The 14,450-nt window shown below is 54.4% G+C and overlaps 6 protein-coding genes across 6 annotated transcripts; 4 read left to right on the top strand and 2 right to left on the bottom strand.

Moving 5' to 3' along the window:
• Positions 1-1,486: 1,486 nt before the first annotated feature.
• Positions 1,487-2,392, top strand: SPSK_07831 (uncharacterized protein; the record flags this gene model as incomplete). Its single annotated transcript, XM_016734486.1, has 1 exon — positions 1,487-2,392. The coding sequence occupies one exon, from the start codon at positions 1,487-1,489 to the stop codon at positions 2,390-2,392; it is 906 nt and encodes a 301-aa protein (XP_016591140.1).
• Positions 2,393-3,260: 868 nt separating this feature from the next.
• Positions 3,261-4,320, top strand: SPSK_07724 (methyltransferase type 11; the record flags this gene model as incomplete). The annotated part of the gene is made up of 3 exons (XM_016734381.1): positions 3,261-3,649; positions 3,724-3,809; positions 3,878-4,320. 3 exons carry the CDS (start codon positions 3,261-3,263, stop codon positions 4,318-4,320), a joined length of 918 nt encoding a protein of 305 aa, XP_016591139.1.
• A 324-nt stretch (positions 4,321-4,644) lies between these two features.
• SPSK_08158 (uncharacterized protein) lies at positions 4,645-4,968 on the top strand (the record flags this gene model as incomplete). The annotated part of the gene is made up of 1 exon (XM_016734798.1): positions 4,645-4,968. The coding sequence occupies one exon, from the start codon at positions 4,645-4,647 to the stop codon at positions 4,966-4,968; it is 324 nt and encodes a 107-aa protein (XP_016591138.1).
• Positions 4,969-5,428: 460 nt separating this feature from the next.
• SPSK_07240 (uncharacterized protein) lies at positions 5,429-7,368 on the top strand (the record flags this gene model as incomplete). Its single annotated transcript, XM_016733904.1, has 4 exons — positions 5,429-5,449; positions 5,518-5,549; positions 5,598-6,545; positions 6,657-7,368. 4 exons carry the CDS (start codon positions 5,429-5,431, stop codon positions 7,366-7,368), a joined length of 1,713 nt encoding a protein of 570 aa, XP_016591137.1.
• Positions 7,369-7,912: 544 nt separating this feature from the next.
• Positions 7,913-10,055, bottom strand: SPSK_07164 (cation diffusion facilitator; the record flags this gene model as incomplete). Its single annotated transcript, XM_016733831.1, has 4 exons — positions 7,913-8,166; positions 8,220-8,366; positions 8,440-8,498; positions 8,557-10,055. 4 exons carry the CDS (start codon positions 10,053-10,055, stop codon positions 7,913-7,915), a joined length of 1,959 nt encoding a protein of 652 aa, XP_016591136.1.
• A 1,312-nt stretch (positions 10,056-11,367) lies between these two features.
• On the bottom strand, positions 11,368-11,760 carry SPSK_08120 (uncharacterized protein; the record flags this gene model as incomplete). The annotated part of the gene is made up of 1 exon (XM_016734763.1): positions 11,368-11,760. One exon carries the CDS (start codon positions 11,758-11,760, stop codon positions 11,368-11,370), a length of 393 nt encoding a protein of 130 aa, XP_016591135.1.
• Positions 11,761-14,450: the final 2,690 nt, after the last annotated feature.

The following is a 14,450-nucleotide window of genomic DNA, read 5'->3' as shown; positions in this document are numbered from 1 at the left end:
GCACATGCAGACACCCCTGCTCACAGATGTGATCCGTGTGCGTCTTGCATCTAAAATCCAAGTACTTAATTCCTATCCAATGGACGCCCGCGGAGGTTCTCGTCCACCATTGGCAGCTTTCTCCAGAGTCAATGGACACATGTGCAAGAGAATCTTTCCCTATCTCGCCTATATCGCGTGACCCCATGGGAGTCCGTAACGAGCGAGTATAGTTGTCGAATTCCGTCACGTGTACAAGTAGAAAAAGCGGCGAGAGGATGTGCGAAGATATCAGGAAGCGATGGAAGCCGTCGGGCTGTGCCCAGAAGACACGGGACCAGGGATAGCATAGCTAAAACAAGTTCTCGATCCATAGTGACCGTGGTGACGAAAGCGACCCTTGCGGGCCTGCGTGTGGGGCTGCCAACCTGTCGGGGAGGGAGGAGAGAAAAGGGACTAGCCGCGCCGGAAATAATGGGACCGAACCACAAAGGAATAGAGTCGTGGGCTCCCCCTGGACAAAAAAAAGCGCACTCACAAGGCTATTTAGTGGAGTTCCCTACACTGTTAAGAGTGTTACAGTGAGGATTCCTTGCTCTGTTAAAGTGCTAAAACGGTTTGTGAGTGCGCTTTATTTTGTCATGCTGGAGGTGGGGTTGTCTAGAAGGCCGTGCGGCCTCTGTATTATGTCATAATTACTCCCTAATTTAGCGTCTTTCCCCCTGTGAAAGTCGCTGAGAGTCTGCGGTACAAGCAACGTCCCTGAAATTCACAAAACGATACACGGAGGACAAAATATAGATTCACAGAGATGGTAATTCAAATCGCAATCATTGCAATGAGCGTGATGAGCACGTGGAATGAAACTGACAATCTTCTTGAATTAAGGGCCGTTTTTGACATCCCTTACTTTCCAGGGGAAAGGCAAACGGCCAAAGAAGATTTCCAGCGCTCTGATTGGCCAGAGCTTACAGAAGCTTCTCGCACATTCTGGGCCTAGCCCGCCACCTCCAGCACTTACACCAGGGCTCCCGAGACAACTGACAGAGAGCTGCAAGGAAGCTGTTAGAAGGCTGCTTGCCTCAGCCGACGCCGCTCAGCCGCGCATCTAGCAGATTCAGGAACCATCGACGACCATCGAGGCCACGAAATCACCATTAACAATCTCGCCTCTGCTTAGGTTTGCTGTGATTGCGTACCATTTTGTCGCCTTTTTCCAGCTGCCTGCAAGGCAGGCAGCCAATATTGCGCCATGCGGCGGTAGGTTCGGGAAGCATGGCGAGGCTTCGGCCATTGTCACAGTAGAAGTCTCTCTGTATAAAAATGCCATGTCCGACTTGCTCTTGGACAGTTTCCGTTTTTCTTTTCCTCATCCTCAGCGGAACAGTCACAGTCACCTTCAGACATTAAGTCAAAACAAGCACTAAACCTCACACATCAAACCTCAACCACTTCTACCAACATTCCCATCTTCACAGCTCCCATCCACCTCACCACAATCGTCAAGATGCCTTTCTACCAGCGCGCATTCTTTAACCCGGCCGTGGCCGACAATGCCTTCACCAACATCTTTCAGCTGATCAACGACATTGACAGCTACCAGCGCGAGGCGTCTGCGCCCGCTTGCAAGCCCCAGCCCCAACCTCAGAAGCAGCAGAGAGTCTGCAAGCCGCGCCACGAGCACGCCGCACATCACCGCCGCTCTGGCCTGGACGACTTTGCCAGTGTCTTTGGCGTCACCCGGCCCTTCAACCCGCGCTTCGATGTCCGCGAGACCGACTCCACCTACGAACTGCACGGTGAGCTTGCCGGCGTCGACCGCAACAATGTCTCGCTCGAGTTCACGGAGCCCCAGACTCTGGTAATTAGCGGCAACGTGGAGCGCAACTATTCGTCGGCTTCGCCTTCCACGCAGCAGCCTGCGGTGGCCGCTGCACCCGAGGCCGTCCCTGAGGCCATCGCCGACACCCACTCCGAGTCGGAGGACGAGCCCATCCTGCCCGACGGCGCACGTACGCCCGCCGAGGAGGACGAGCCGTTCACCGAGATTGCTGCGCCCCGCTCGCCATCGCCGGCCCGGAGCCACCGCGCCACTGTGACCGACGAGGCCACGGAGGACGCTTTGGAACGCGGCCAGGACGTCACCAACGAAAAGGCGGCCGAGGCCGAGGCTGAAGTCGCTGACCCGGCTGAGGTTGCCCCCGAGGAGGCTGACACCCCAGCGCAGGCTCAGGCTGCTGCTTCCAGCGACCGCTACTGGGTCCAGGAGCGCGCCGTCGGCCAGTTCAAGCGCGTCTTCAGCTTCCCGGTGCCCGTGGACGAGGCCAACGTCCGCGCCAGCCTTGAGAACGGCATCCTGAACGTGTCGATCCCCAAGGCCAAGCGCGAGACCCGCCGCATTGTGGTCTTTTAAACGGGCCTGCTTCCCACGAAGCTGAATATCTTCTCTGTTTTGACTGTATCATAACATCATCACATCAGCATCGGAGTTTCGCGTTGCGTTCTTTTGTCTTTCTTTTATTGGTTGGGTCATCTTCATAGTGGCGGAGGACTTAATTAATGTACGAGGTTTTCCCTTTGTCATATACAACTGCTTGCCTTTCGTGTTTTTGTGTTACTTCCGCCGGAAATAAATATTAAAAGCATTATCAAAAACAACTGCACACCAGTATCATGCACGAGTCTATAAATTAGAAAGTTAAGAATAACAAGATAAATAAAAAATGACCGTTATATAAACCCAGTCCTACAAGTTGCATGTGGAACAAAACGAACCATGTCAGACTGTGAATCTCAACAAAAAGTCCTACTAGTCCGTAGTATTTACGAAGCTCTGCCGAAGGCCACGAGACAATCGTGCGTTCGGTTCCGGCATCGGGCAATGTACAAATGCCACGCACTAATGGCCAGTGTGAAAAGCTTGTACTGAACTGTAATGCGCTGTAATGTGCTGGAAATACGTCGCCTAAGGGCGGGCCCTGGGGCGGGGCGCCGGCAAGCCAAGCACCGTACGTTGGGGCGCGCGATGGCGCAAGCGTGGTCGCCAATTTCGCCGATCGGATCAGGACAGACCAGGGAAGCAGGAAAGGAGCGGCAGACTGGTAGGAAGGCAAGCAAACATAAGACGCCTCTCGGGCTCGAGGAATGAAAAGAACGGTATTATATTTCGCCAAGACTGTCAGCTGTCACCGCGACCTTATGCCTTCGCTGTACTGAATATCAGTCCGCCTTCTCCCACTGTTGATTTGCAATTGCACGCCGTCTGCATCAGCCGACGCACAATGGCAACGCCTCTAGTCCAGGCCGCATCCAGCGGATTTCACGATGCCGGCGCCTACGATGCTCACCGCCCGTCGTACACGAACGAGGCTGTCACGGCATTCCTCGGCCGCCTGAACATTCTGGGCAGCACCGTCGGCGACGGCAAGCCGCTCAAGATTGTCGAGATCGGCGCCGGCACCGGCAAGTTCACCGAGGTCTTGTCGCGCCAAGCCGTCGCCAGCACCCCGGCCTTGGACGTTGTCGCCGTCGAGCCCCATGAACAGATGCGCGCCCAGCTGTCCGCCAAGAGCCTGCCCCGCGTCACCGTCGTCAACGGACACGGCGCCAGCCTTGGCTCGGTCGCAGATGGCACGGCCGATGCCGTGATCGTGGCACAGGCATTTCACTGGTGAGTGCTTTTTCGGGACGACGATTCATAGGCGATGTTCCATGCAAACATGAAGCAGGTTGCTGACCGACCAGGTTCGCCAACTACGACGCACTCAAGGAGATCCACCGCGTGCTGAAGCCCGGCGCCATTGTTGGTGTTATCTGGAACATTGAAGACTGTACGGTAAAAAGCGACGCACTGGTAGCGTCTACTGCCCACGCTGTCCACTAACTGTTCCGTTCCCAGACAACAAGCCTGCCGCGTGGCCCGCCAAGGCCGCCTGGGAGCAGAGCCTCAACGACATCATCTGCTCCCTTTCCAGCGACGGCAGCCCGCGATTTCGTGATGGCAAGTGGCAGCAGGCATTTAACGACGCTGCCCGTTCCCAGGGAAAGGACAGGCCCGCCCTCTACAGCCCCCTCGCCGACGACCGCGTCTACTGGACCGTCAAGCTCGCGCCCGAGGCCCTGTGGAAGCGGCTGCTCACCCTCAGCCAGATTGCGAACCTGCCCGAGACCGGCGCCAACGATGCGCAAGAAGCGGCCGACAGCACGGCCCAGCCGACCTCGCGTGCGACTGTGCGCCGGCGGTTCGATGCGGTGCTGGCGCGCGACGACGTGGCACGCGATGCCAACGGCGATGTGACGATCCACGCACTGACCTTTTTTGCGTGGGCGCAAAAGATTTAGTTGGCCCTTTTGGGAGGGGGGGATTGGTCAAAGGGGAGCCATAGCCGTTTATCTTGTCCCGTACTTTGGTCTATACTTTCTGATGCACAGCACGGAACAGGCTTGAAATTAAGTAACTTTGTAGAACTTAATCAATTGGTACAGCATTAGAATAGGGTACTGCGTAGAGACTGCTCTGTGCTTGTGCTCAATTGTATTCGGCACACAGAGCAGCGCGATATTTCAAGCTGCAAACCGATGCACGGCCGCGTCCGTCCTTCACAACCACGCTCGTATTTCTGAGTGCGGCTATGCGTCGGCCGAAATATACATCACTGTAAAAGAATGTCAGCATGTGAGGCTACAATAGCGAATGCAGGGACCCATCCGTGTCTCGAGTCCATGCTCAAACGTACCGTTGTTGCCGCGCACAAACGCGTCGCCGTATGTCCTCCGCTTCACGCCGTTGACGTATTCCTCCGTCTTCTCCAGCGCAATGTTCATGTAGCCGTCCACCGACTGCAGCTCGCCCTTGTACACCACCCCCGAGTTCAGCTTCACCACCACAGCGCTGCCAATGATCTCGCCCAGGAACGCGCTGGGATCCTTGCCCTCCGCCTGGCCGCTACCAGGGCCGTTCTCCATGGCGACAGAAGCGGGTATATTTGACACGGTGAGAGTTCTGTGGGTCTAGTCGCCGTCAGTGTCGTGGTTCTTGGGATGCTAGAGGCTCAGCGTGTGCTCTTTCCTCACGTTTCGAGAGTGACAGCGTGATGGTATGAACGGCACGTGGAGAGACCGTTGATGGTAGCACCGCAAACGATCACTGTAAGGTGTCAGATAGCTCGATTTCGACGCAGGTTTGTCGCTTTGGCGGTCGTGGGTGGCCTGCGTGGTGATTCGCCGCTTGAGGGTTGCAAGGTGAGGTTCGCGCCTGGCCCTATCTTGGAAAAATGGGTGTGGGAAGCATGCTTAGTCATATATGCATAGAGCGACCGCAGCACGCTGAAATTTTACATAAGCCGTCCGATCCGACCGCCAAGGCCTGATCCGAGCAACCAGGTTTAAGCGCCGTTGGTTCTATGCTATTTCCGGTCAACGGACGCAACGGTTCGCGACTGCCGTCGTCATGCAAAGAAGCGGTCTTGCCGTATGCGCTGTTCTATCCCATCTGTCGACGGCTCACGAATCCCTTTTTAACAAAATAAAGCAACCCAGTCACTCGTCGTTTTGAGTCTGTCCAGCTTCCTGTGAGACAAGACTAGTGCGAACGAAATTCACACCAGTACTTACCCCAGACTCTGCGAAACTCCGGGCATTAGAATTTCCGCACTTCCGGCATCACGACATCCGCTCCGGCCACCGGGAGTTCTCCGGAGTCACTTGTTTCTTTCCCCACACACTCCCCCCTGGAGGCTGCACCTCCTTTATAGAAGCTCTCCTCGTCTTTGGCACAGGCACCCGATCGGTGCCTGTCTATGCTACACTGCGAGGCTGGAGGCCACAGCGTCGCAGGAGCGGCCGACCCAGACTAGTCCAGCCAGGAGGCACACAGCGGCGCTGGAAGAGTCACGTCCAGACCTGCGCAAGCGCAGAAAGACGTCACGCAAGAGCTCCAACAAGGGCATCGTTCAGGACGCGGTCGGCCGACCAAGCAACAGCGTTGGGGGAGGTGCAGCTGCAACGAGGACGAGTGCCGAAGCAGTCGCTGCCGCCACCCAGGACGGCCCTAGCATGTCCGGCCATCATTCGCAGAACTCATCTCTCGGCATCTCCCACAGCATGGACGTCGACGGCGGCGACGCAAGCGGCGTCAGCGGTGGTGCGGGCGGCGAGGACTGGACGCAACATGAGAGCATCTTCAACTCTCCTCCGACGCCAGGGCCCTCCGTCTCAGCGTCAGTCTCAACCTCCGTTGTACCTCCACCACCGGCGACAAACTCCGGCATCTCGCACGCCATCTCTGCCTTGACGAACGCCAATGGTGCGAGCAACAGTAGCAATCCTTCCACGTCACCTCCTGGAAAACCCATCGCTGCACTCTCCAGTCACATTCTTGGCAAGACTCCGTCACCAAACGCACAAAACCGGGTAATCTCACCACGCCCCGCGCTCTCTACTCAACGTGGTTCCAAGTCACAGTCCGTCGTTGGCGTACCTCCGGTGGCTGCGGCCGCGACTACAGCCGCAGCAACAGCCCGGGCAAAGGAGCGCGAGAAGCTCATAACTGGGCCGCTAATGTTCCGGTACGTGTCAATCACGTCCATGGTGGCGCAGTGAACAGACTTCGTTGAGTGGAGAGAACGAAATGCTGTGCACCTCGAGGTAACCTTGACGCTGACTTGATCCCCCTTCAGAATGCCGCTCTCCATCGCCACGATCGTGGTCAGCGGCCGTGAATTCTTCATTCATGCCAATCTGCTCTGCAAGGAATCGGACTACTTCACACGCTGCCTACGTGGCGGATTTGCCGAGGCAGAGACCCAGCGCATCGAGATCAACGACGAGGACGTGTCTGTCGAAGACTTTGGCCTCTGGGTCGACCTGCTCTACCGCAGCCACTTTCAGAAACCGGAAACGTTTCTCCTGCGCAAAGAAGAAACCGGCGGCACGCTGTCTACTATGCAGATCCTGACGTTGTGGAAGCTCTCCGACCGTTTCATGAATCGGACCCTCGCCGCCATGGCCGAAGAGAGCCTCCATCATCGCCTGTCTCTGTACTCGGTCGAGCAGTGGCGCAAGCTCTACCGCACGCGCCCCTCGTCCGACATCAGGTCGCGTGTCAGCCGCCTGCAGGATGCCTACCACTACTGCTGCGACCAGGAGCTTCCCTTTGTCGACGACATTGTCGCCGCGTGCGCCAACTGTCCCGCCCAGGTGTATGCAGACTGCGCATCGCTGTTCGAGGTTGATTTCATGATGCTCGTGTCGCAGCGCATGATCATGGCGCATGCTGACAACCAGCTCGTCAGCAAGGACCAACGCATGAGCTCCAATGGCAACAATCCCACCGGGGCCGCTGCCCCCGGAGCCAATTCAACCCTGGCTGCTTCTGATTCGGGGATGTAAGAACCCGCGGTGTTCTGGCGGCTGTTTGTCTCTTGTTCACACTATACCATTGATATCTTCTTTCGCACATGTTTCTTGCTACGAACTCCTGGCTCCATGATTCAAGTCCATCCATTTGTTCTCGGCGTTTTAAAGTACCTCGCTTTCGTTTCACTTAGTCATTTTATGGGATTTTATTGTCTCTGTCAAATTCACCGCTTTCTCTGCTACCAAGATCGCCTGGATATCGCGTCGTGTCTAATGGAAACTCTAATGTAGAGCAGGAAAAACTCCAACCAGTTCTTACGGCGATTGCACCGACAACGGAGAAGATGTATGGATGAGGATTTGATTCCAACAGCAAAATATGATGACAACGTCCCAAACATGCTACGTAATAGTACAGTGTTGAAAACCCAAAGATTCGTCGCCAGGTATGATGTACAGGGAGAGTGGATATAATAGATTGTAACCAAAGGGAAACCAAAAGGGGACGCAATCAAACTGTGGCTTGATGCACGAGCGACGTCTACAGGTCACCTACACATCTACTTCCATCTCTCCATTACTCAGCCTGCTGCTCCATGTGCGTTGGCAGGTTGTAGTCGGCATAATCAGCATGCACAAAGGCTCGGTCGACAATCGGCACCGACTCAATGACGTACTGCAAACTCTCGCTCAAGTCGTGACTGTCCTTGAGCGACATGTTGGCGTCGAGCACAATGTCCACCTCCACAATCAGCTTGTCGCCGCCATGGTATGCCTGCAGGCCCTGGATGGCCTTGATCGTCTTGGCGAAACGCATGGTCAAGTAGAGCACTGACAAAGGTTAGGCGGTGCACGACAAATACATGAATGACAAGATGACGTACAGATGTTTCTCTGGTCGGCCGTCGCAGAGAAGCCAGACAGATGCTTAATGTGTTCAATGGATGTCCGTGACCAGTTGTAGATGACAACCATGGAGAGGAGCAGACCGCCGAGGGCGTCGAGCCACCAGATGCGTGCATAAAAGCCGACTAGACAGTTGGTCAGTTCGTCATGATCCGTACTCTTGAGGCCACAAGTGTGGTCGTGTGCGAAATAGCATACCAATTGGAAAAGCAATAGAGCCGGCGTTGAAAATCACGTCCGTCATGGCATCGGACGCCCTAGACTTTTGTTAGGATATGCAAACTGCCACAAGATGGTGAAACAGACTCTACATACAATGCTTGCACACTCGAGTTCTTCACAAGTCGGCACCACAGCCAACAAAGACCCTTGATGACGACCGTGCTTGCCATGATGATGATGGCAGGGAGGCCCCTACATAGTAGAGTGTCAGTCAAGCTCACGTAAAGTTCCAAGAGGTGAAGCAAAAGCGGGCCAGCGTACAGCTCAATGATCTCGCGGTCCTCGGATGCCAGCCGCTGCACAGCCTCCAGCATGACCTGCACAAACGACGTGATCATGATGGCCGAGAACACCAAGACACCCAGCGGCTCCAGTCTCCGCCGGCCCACGGGGTACCGGTACTGGTCTTGGTTGCTGATCATCCACGTTGTCGTCCACACAATCGCCGTCGACAAAAAGTCGAGCACGGCATCCACCAAACTGGCCAAGACGGAGATGGACGGCACGGAGACTACGACAGCGGTTTTTCCGGCCAACAGGATGGCATTGGCGGCCAGGTTGATGTAGATGGCCAGCGTGACAATGGGCGCCGAGCTGTCCACGTTCTCATCGTCCTCGAGCAGCAGCGGGATGTCGGCCAGCGTCGGGGACTTGCTACCGGGGCCGCCGGTGTCCACGCAGCTGGCTTTCGCCCGGGCGGACGCCTGGCTGGCGCTGTCGGATGCTGTCGCACCGTAGGGTGCAGAAAAACAATTGCCCGCCAGAGATACGGACGAGCTGCCATTGGAAGTGGCCGTGCCTTCGGCAGCTGCCCGTGAACGTGCGCGGGAGCGGAACTCTTCGTCAGAGTCGGGGTCGTGGTCGTCCTCATCGTCTTCCTCGTGGGCCTCGAGCAGGGGTGTCGTCTCGGCGGGCCGGTAGATCCCCTTGGGCGTCCGAGTAACCTTCTTGACGGCCGCCTGCATCGAGGGACTGGCGCCCGTCACGCCAAGGCGGGCCGCCTCGCGCTCCTGTAGCTGGGCGAATCCGGCGTTGGATGGCGACACCGACGAAGACTCCTCCCGGATGGTAGCCGGGACTGCCACGTTGCGGCTCGCTGCCGAGTGAAGCTCGTTGTACTCGTTGAGCAGGTCGTGCGGCAGCGACGAGTTGAGCAGTCGGTCAATGTACAGGTACTGCTGGATCAACATGTTGTTCCGCTCGTAGTACTCGCGAAGGGGCTTCGTCATGGTACACAGCTGCTCCGCCGTCTTCCAATACCGCTCCCAGCGGTAGCGTTTGGCCTTGCCAATCAGCCGCATGCTGCGCATCTGCGGGTTGTTGAGGATGGCGCTCAGGCGGCGCTCGTCGTGCGCGCGGCGCGCATCCTCCTCGTCGCTAAACGTGTCACGGCGGCCGAGAAAAGAGCCACCAGGTGTCATCATGCCCGAGGGCGTCATTACCCCGCCGGCAGCCTCTTCCTCATCACGGCCGTAGGCGTACAGGTTCGAAGATGACCGCCGGCGCATAAGCGAGGCTAGAGAGCCGCGCGGCGTGTAAGGCTCATCGTGCAGCAGCGAGACCGGGCGGTGCACATGAGTCGGTGACGCCATGGCGTGAGCTGCACCCAGGTCAAATGGGCCGAATGAAGAGACGTTGGATGGCCAGGGTCAGTCGTTTGATGCTTGTAGGTCGCCCTGGACCTTGAGAGTTGAAGCCGTGGTCACGGCAGTACGCGTGCGGCGATCGACGTGACCTGCCCGCACATAAATTGCAACCCAACCTGCGCGTTCCGGGGCAGAACGACGGGCAGCACAGTTCGCGACAAGAGGGAAGCTCGGACGTATCCAAAGTAAGAGACGTATCGAGATTGGTCGTATAGCAGAGACGATAGCGCCAAGATGCGATAGGAAAAGAAAAAAATGAAACATGATTGAGGTCAATAGCGCAGTATCTGTAAGACCAACAAAGGGAACTAATACGGCACCACGTCGACGTACACTCCACCTGCGAACCTAGGCCAAGCTGGGAAACTAGCTGCGCCAGCTGACAAAATTTAGAGTAGAAAAACCACAAGAAAGGCCGATGAAAAACGCGCCCAATCGTAAAAAGAGGTAATAAAGGGGTCGAGTCAGCAAGACAAGTTCAAGTCTCCCTCGCTCGCCTTCCAAGCCACTTGGCGGCCCACGTGATTCACTACTAAGCACTTGCGCGCGGGTAGCTCTTTCCTGCGGTTTGAAGTTCTTGCCATTTTGCTGTTGCTGGCTATCGCCGTCACAATTTTTTAACAAAACAAGTAGGAAAGGACAATTCAGGAAGGACGCTGGCAAGCTCTACAACGTACATCGTAGTACACAACACTGGAAAAAGGCACGCTAGAAAGCGGAGAGCATCTGAATTAGGTGAATTGGCGGATGAATGGAGTCTGCCATTCCAAAAACAGCTTAATTCTGATCGCTCCTTCTTTGTCGATTTTCTAGGGCGATGGGAAGATGGGATCGACAGTGTTATATGTACACTCTTCCGGAAGTAGACCAGGAACCCAAATCTGGAAAGAGCGACTAAAGAACAACCAAGGAACTTCCTAACTAACACGCAGGCACAAGGAAAGAACGTCCTTGCATCGACGTCAAAGCGGTGCGCAAAGTAATTTATCAGATAGTCGAAAATACCAGTTTGGCCCACTGCTGCAACCAGAGGTGAAAACGGAAGACGACCAACCCGGTTGCCCTGTTGTTTCTTTCTTCTTTTCTTTTCATTTACATGGCCATCCATACAAACATGTTCGCATCTAGTCTCTCATGCGGCATTGTTGCTCCCAGGCATGTGTCGCTGAAACAATAGCACCGACCAGGTGCACATTCCTCAAGCAGTTGACGGGTGAGTGCTAGTCGCATTCCAGTGAATATGACGACGTCACGCCGATCACGGTGAAGAATCAACAATCGACTTGCCGCACCAAGAAAAGCAGACTCGATGACGGCGAGTGCTTGCGTGTCTTATGTGCTTCCTTGACGTCCACTTGGGCTGTTCGCACAGAACATGTTGTTGGCAAGAACCAAGGATGACCTTGCGAGGAGGTGCAAGTGCATAGCAACACACTTCGTCCACACAGCAAGGGAGCCACATGTGTGCATGTGCAGGCACAACGCGCGACCAACGATGCGACATGGCAGTAACGGGCAGAGCGAGAGGCACAGTCTCGAGGTACACAGTGGTGCCAGCAACAAGTGCAGGCTGCGGGGTCTTGCTAACGACAGCAACGGCCAAAGAGTTGACGAGGTGGACAGTATCACAGCAGCAGTATGCCTTGCTCATTGCTCGAGGACTGGCGGCGTCACCGCGACAATTGCATCACTTCTGGTGACTCAAAGAAGTTGAACCAGCTATCCATCCAGCCACCGACCCATTCCAGCATCACTTGACCTTTGTTTCACGGGTCAGTCGAACATGGCAAAGTTCTCTCGCGGCCCGCACTGTGTGAGACGTTGAAAAGGCATGTTTACAACTGCGACAAGGATACATCGAATAACTGCGTGTCCCCCAAATATCTCTTCTCGGAGGGTTTGTTTTCCTAAAAGTTTGTTTTATGGCGCTTCGTTACGCTACATCTTTCTTACATTTGCTCTTCTTGGGCTTAAAACACCGCGTCAAAGTTTTGTCCGGTGGAACGGCCTTGCATAAAAAATTACTGGCCAACTACGCTGGCAGAGTTGCAATGGAAGTCAGTAAAAATAAACGGCTCCATACCAATCCTACCAAATCCAAGTAAGTCGCACGGAGCAAGGAAAGGCAGAAGGGTGGACTGGCAGAAACAGGAATAGAATACGAGGCAGAAATTCAGGCCCGAATCACGCACATGTTGGCAACGTGCAGGATGGCGGTGCAGATAATACCGGAGCGGAATATTAGACTTGCATCAAACTTGGATGTCTCGATGTCTTGATTTGGCTTTCCGAGACAGTTATCGCATTTAGATTCAGATGCCCCCCAAATCCCAAGACGGACAAACACGTCCTGGGAACGGTATTACAACACGGTCTTCGAAGCAATGGTTTGGCCCAGCCGTATATCCGCTGGAGGTTAATCAGATGGCCAAGATGACCAGTCTGGGGACGGGACACAAAAGAGAAAATGGTACTAGACAAAGACCAAAGGGAATCAAAACACACTCTCATGCCCTGTGTAAAACACCTCTTCGCGCACACCGTCACGTCTTCCTCAAAAGCCCACGTCTGCTGCCAAGGCCGAATAAGCATGCAGCAGTGACCTGCAGGGGCAACGGCAAGTAGTATTTTTGTGGCAAAGTCCAAACTGGGAAAGTAAATTCTAAAATATCATTGGCGAAGGCAGCGCAAAAGAGCTGTGACAACATAGATCCCATGCGGTGCATAAAAATAGAGCCCAGAATACCTTGGAAACAGTGGATCAGATATGCGCAGCTAAGCAAAACAATCCCAATGACCGAGAAGCTGAATGGGTTGGTCTGGACCGTGCTGCAGGTCGTTCTTGGCGAGTCGATTTGTTCGAATAATTTTTCCCAGGAGAAAAAAATTCTTGTGCAATCTGGGGTCAAGCTGCCTTGACCCCAGAACAAGTGCAATCCTCACAATGGCAAAACAACGAAGACTCGCAAGAGCACGTCCTACATGGTATCCTGCTAATACTGTGTACATCTTGCTAGCTCGCGACTCTGTCGCTCTTCGGACAAGTCGGAAGCTTTAAAATCCGCTGCATACACGAAATGACTGTGGCCTTTCCTTCACTACCAATACTGGCAATCCCTGCAGAGCTGAACACCACCAATGGCCTGGCTAACCAAAACCAGTCGAGGCCGCATCACACGTGGGCCCGGACATGCGATGAAAAGAAGGTCAGAAGAGACTTAAGAGATGCCTGCGAACATCTTTCCAGCAGTCGATAGACTCCACCAAAGCAGGGTCCATGCAGCAATTTCTCCGTTTAGTGTCAATACGCCTCCCGGATAACCCCTGTTGCTCAAATCTGTATATGTAATTGTTCTTCCCCTTGCCAGGCCATGCCCCACATGTAAATGCGATCTGGCGCGATTCGTGTTCATCAGGTCTTGTTCAGGCCCGTGAGGGCCTTTGAGTGGTAGTCTTGGTGTCCTTGCTAGGTGTATGTCGAAATGGATGCTACATCATGCCTGGGCCTTCCCACCACCCACGCCCAGGCAACAGGGCACATGCCTAGCGTCAACTCTGTGGATGTTTGTTACGACATAAATGCCGACGGCATGTCCTGTTCGCCGTTGTCTGATGGTGCACACAATTATGTAGAACGGCGTTGGCCAAGGACGCGAGCGAACAGTAATACATATGCATGCGGAACTGGCTCGCAGTCGCAAGCCGTGGACACAGAACAGCTATACAACCAAAATCGTCGCAGATGAACTGGAACAAAAGTCGAGACTTGCTACGACATCCGATGTACCGTAATTTCTGAGGGTCCTCTAGCTGGGGTTTCTAGACGTGTCTAGCGCCACCATCGATATTATAGTTTTACTGCCATGAAGAGACAAAATAGTTGAAAATTCCAAAACAACGCGCACAACTGCCCGGAAAGCACTGAGACTAACGATGATAATAATAATAATAATAATAACCCTTCTCACAGAACCGGTGGGAAGAACCGTCTTTTTTGTTTCTTAAGCCTCGTTCATCCACTGTCAGGGCTGGAGGGTGACCCTTTTGGTGCTCACTTTTGCGCCTCCTAATCGTTCGCTCCAACCAGCTGTGGCTGCATCCGTAGCAGGGGTGGAACTAGCTAGATTTACAAGCAGTACTATTGTAAGATACTTACTGGGGCTTCCACAGCCAGCCTTGTCACTCCGTTGCTTGCCAGAATTTATTTTTGCCAAGCATAGCATCGACCCATCCTTTTTTTTTTTTTTGCAATGTGGCACTGGCCTGTGTTTAAGCAAACCGCACAAATATATGTTTCTTGCTCGAGCTCACATTCAGCATTGCTCAAAAGTTGCTCGGAGA

Source organism: Sporothrix schenckii (genome assembly GCF_000961545.1).
Source record: "Sporothrix schenckii 1099-18 chromosome Unknown Cont41, whole genome shotgun sequence".
NCBI lineage: Eukaryota > Fungi > Ascomycota > Sordariomycetes > Ophiostomatales > Ophiostomataceae > Sporothrix > Sporothrix schenckii.
This window is presented reverse-complemented; position numbering and strand designations above follow the sequence as displayed.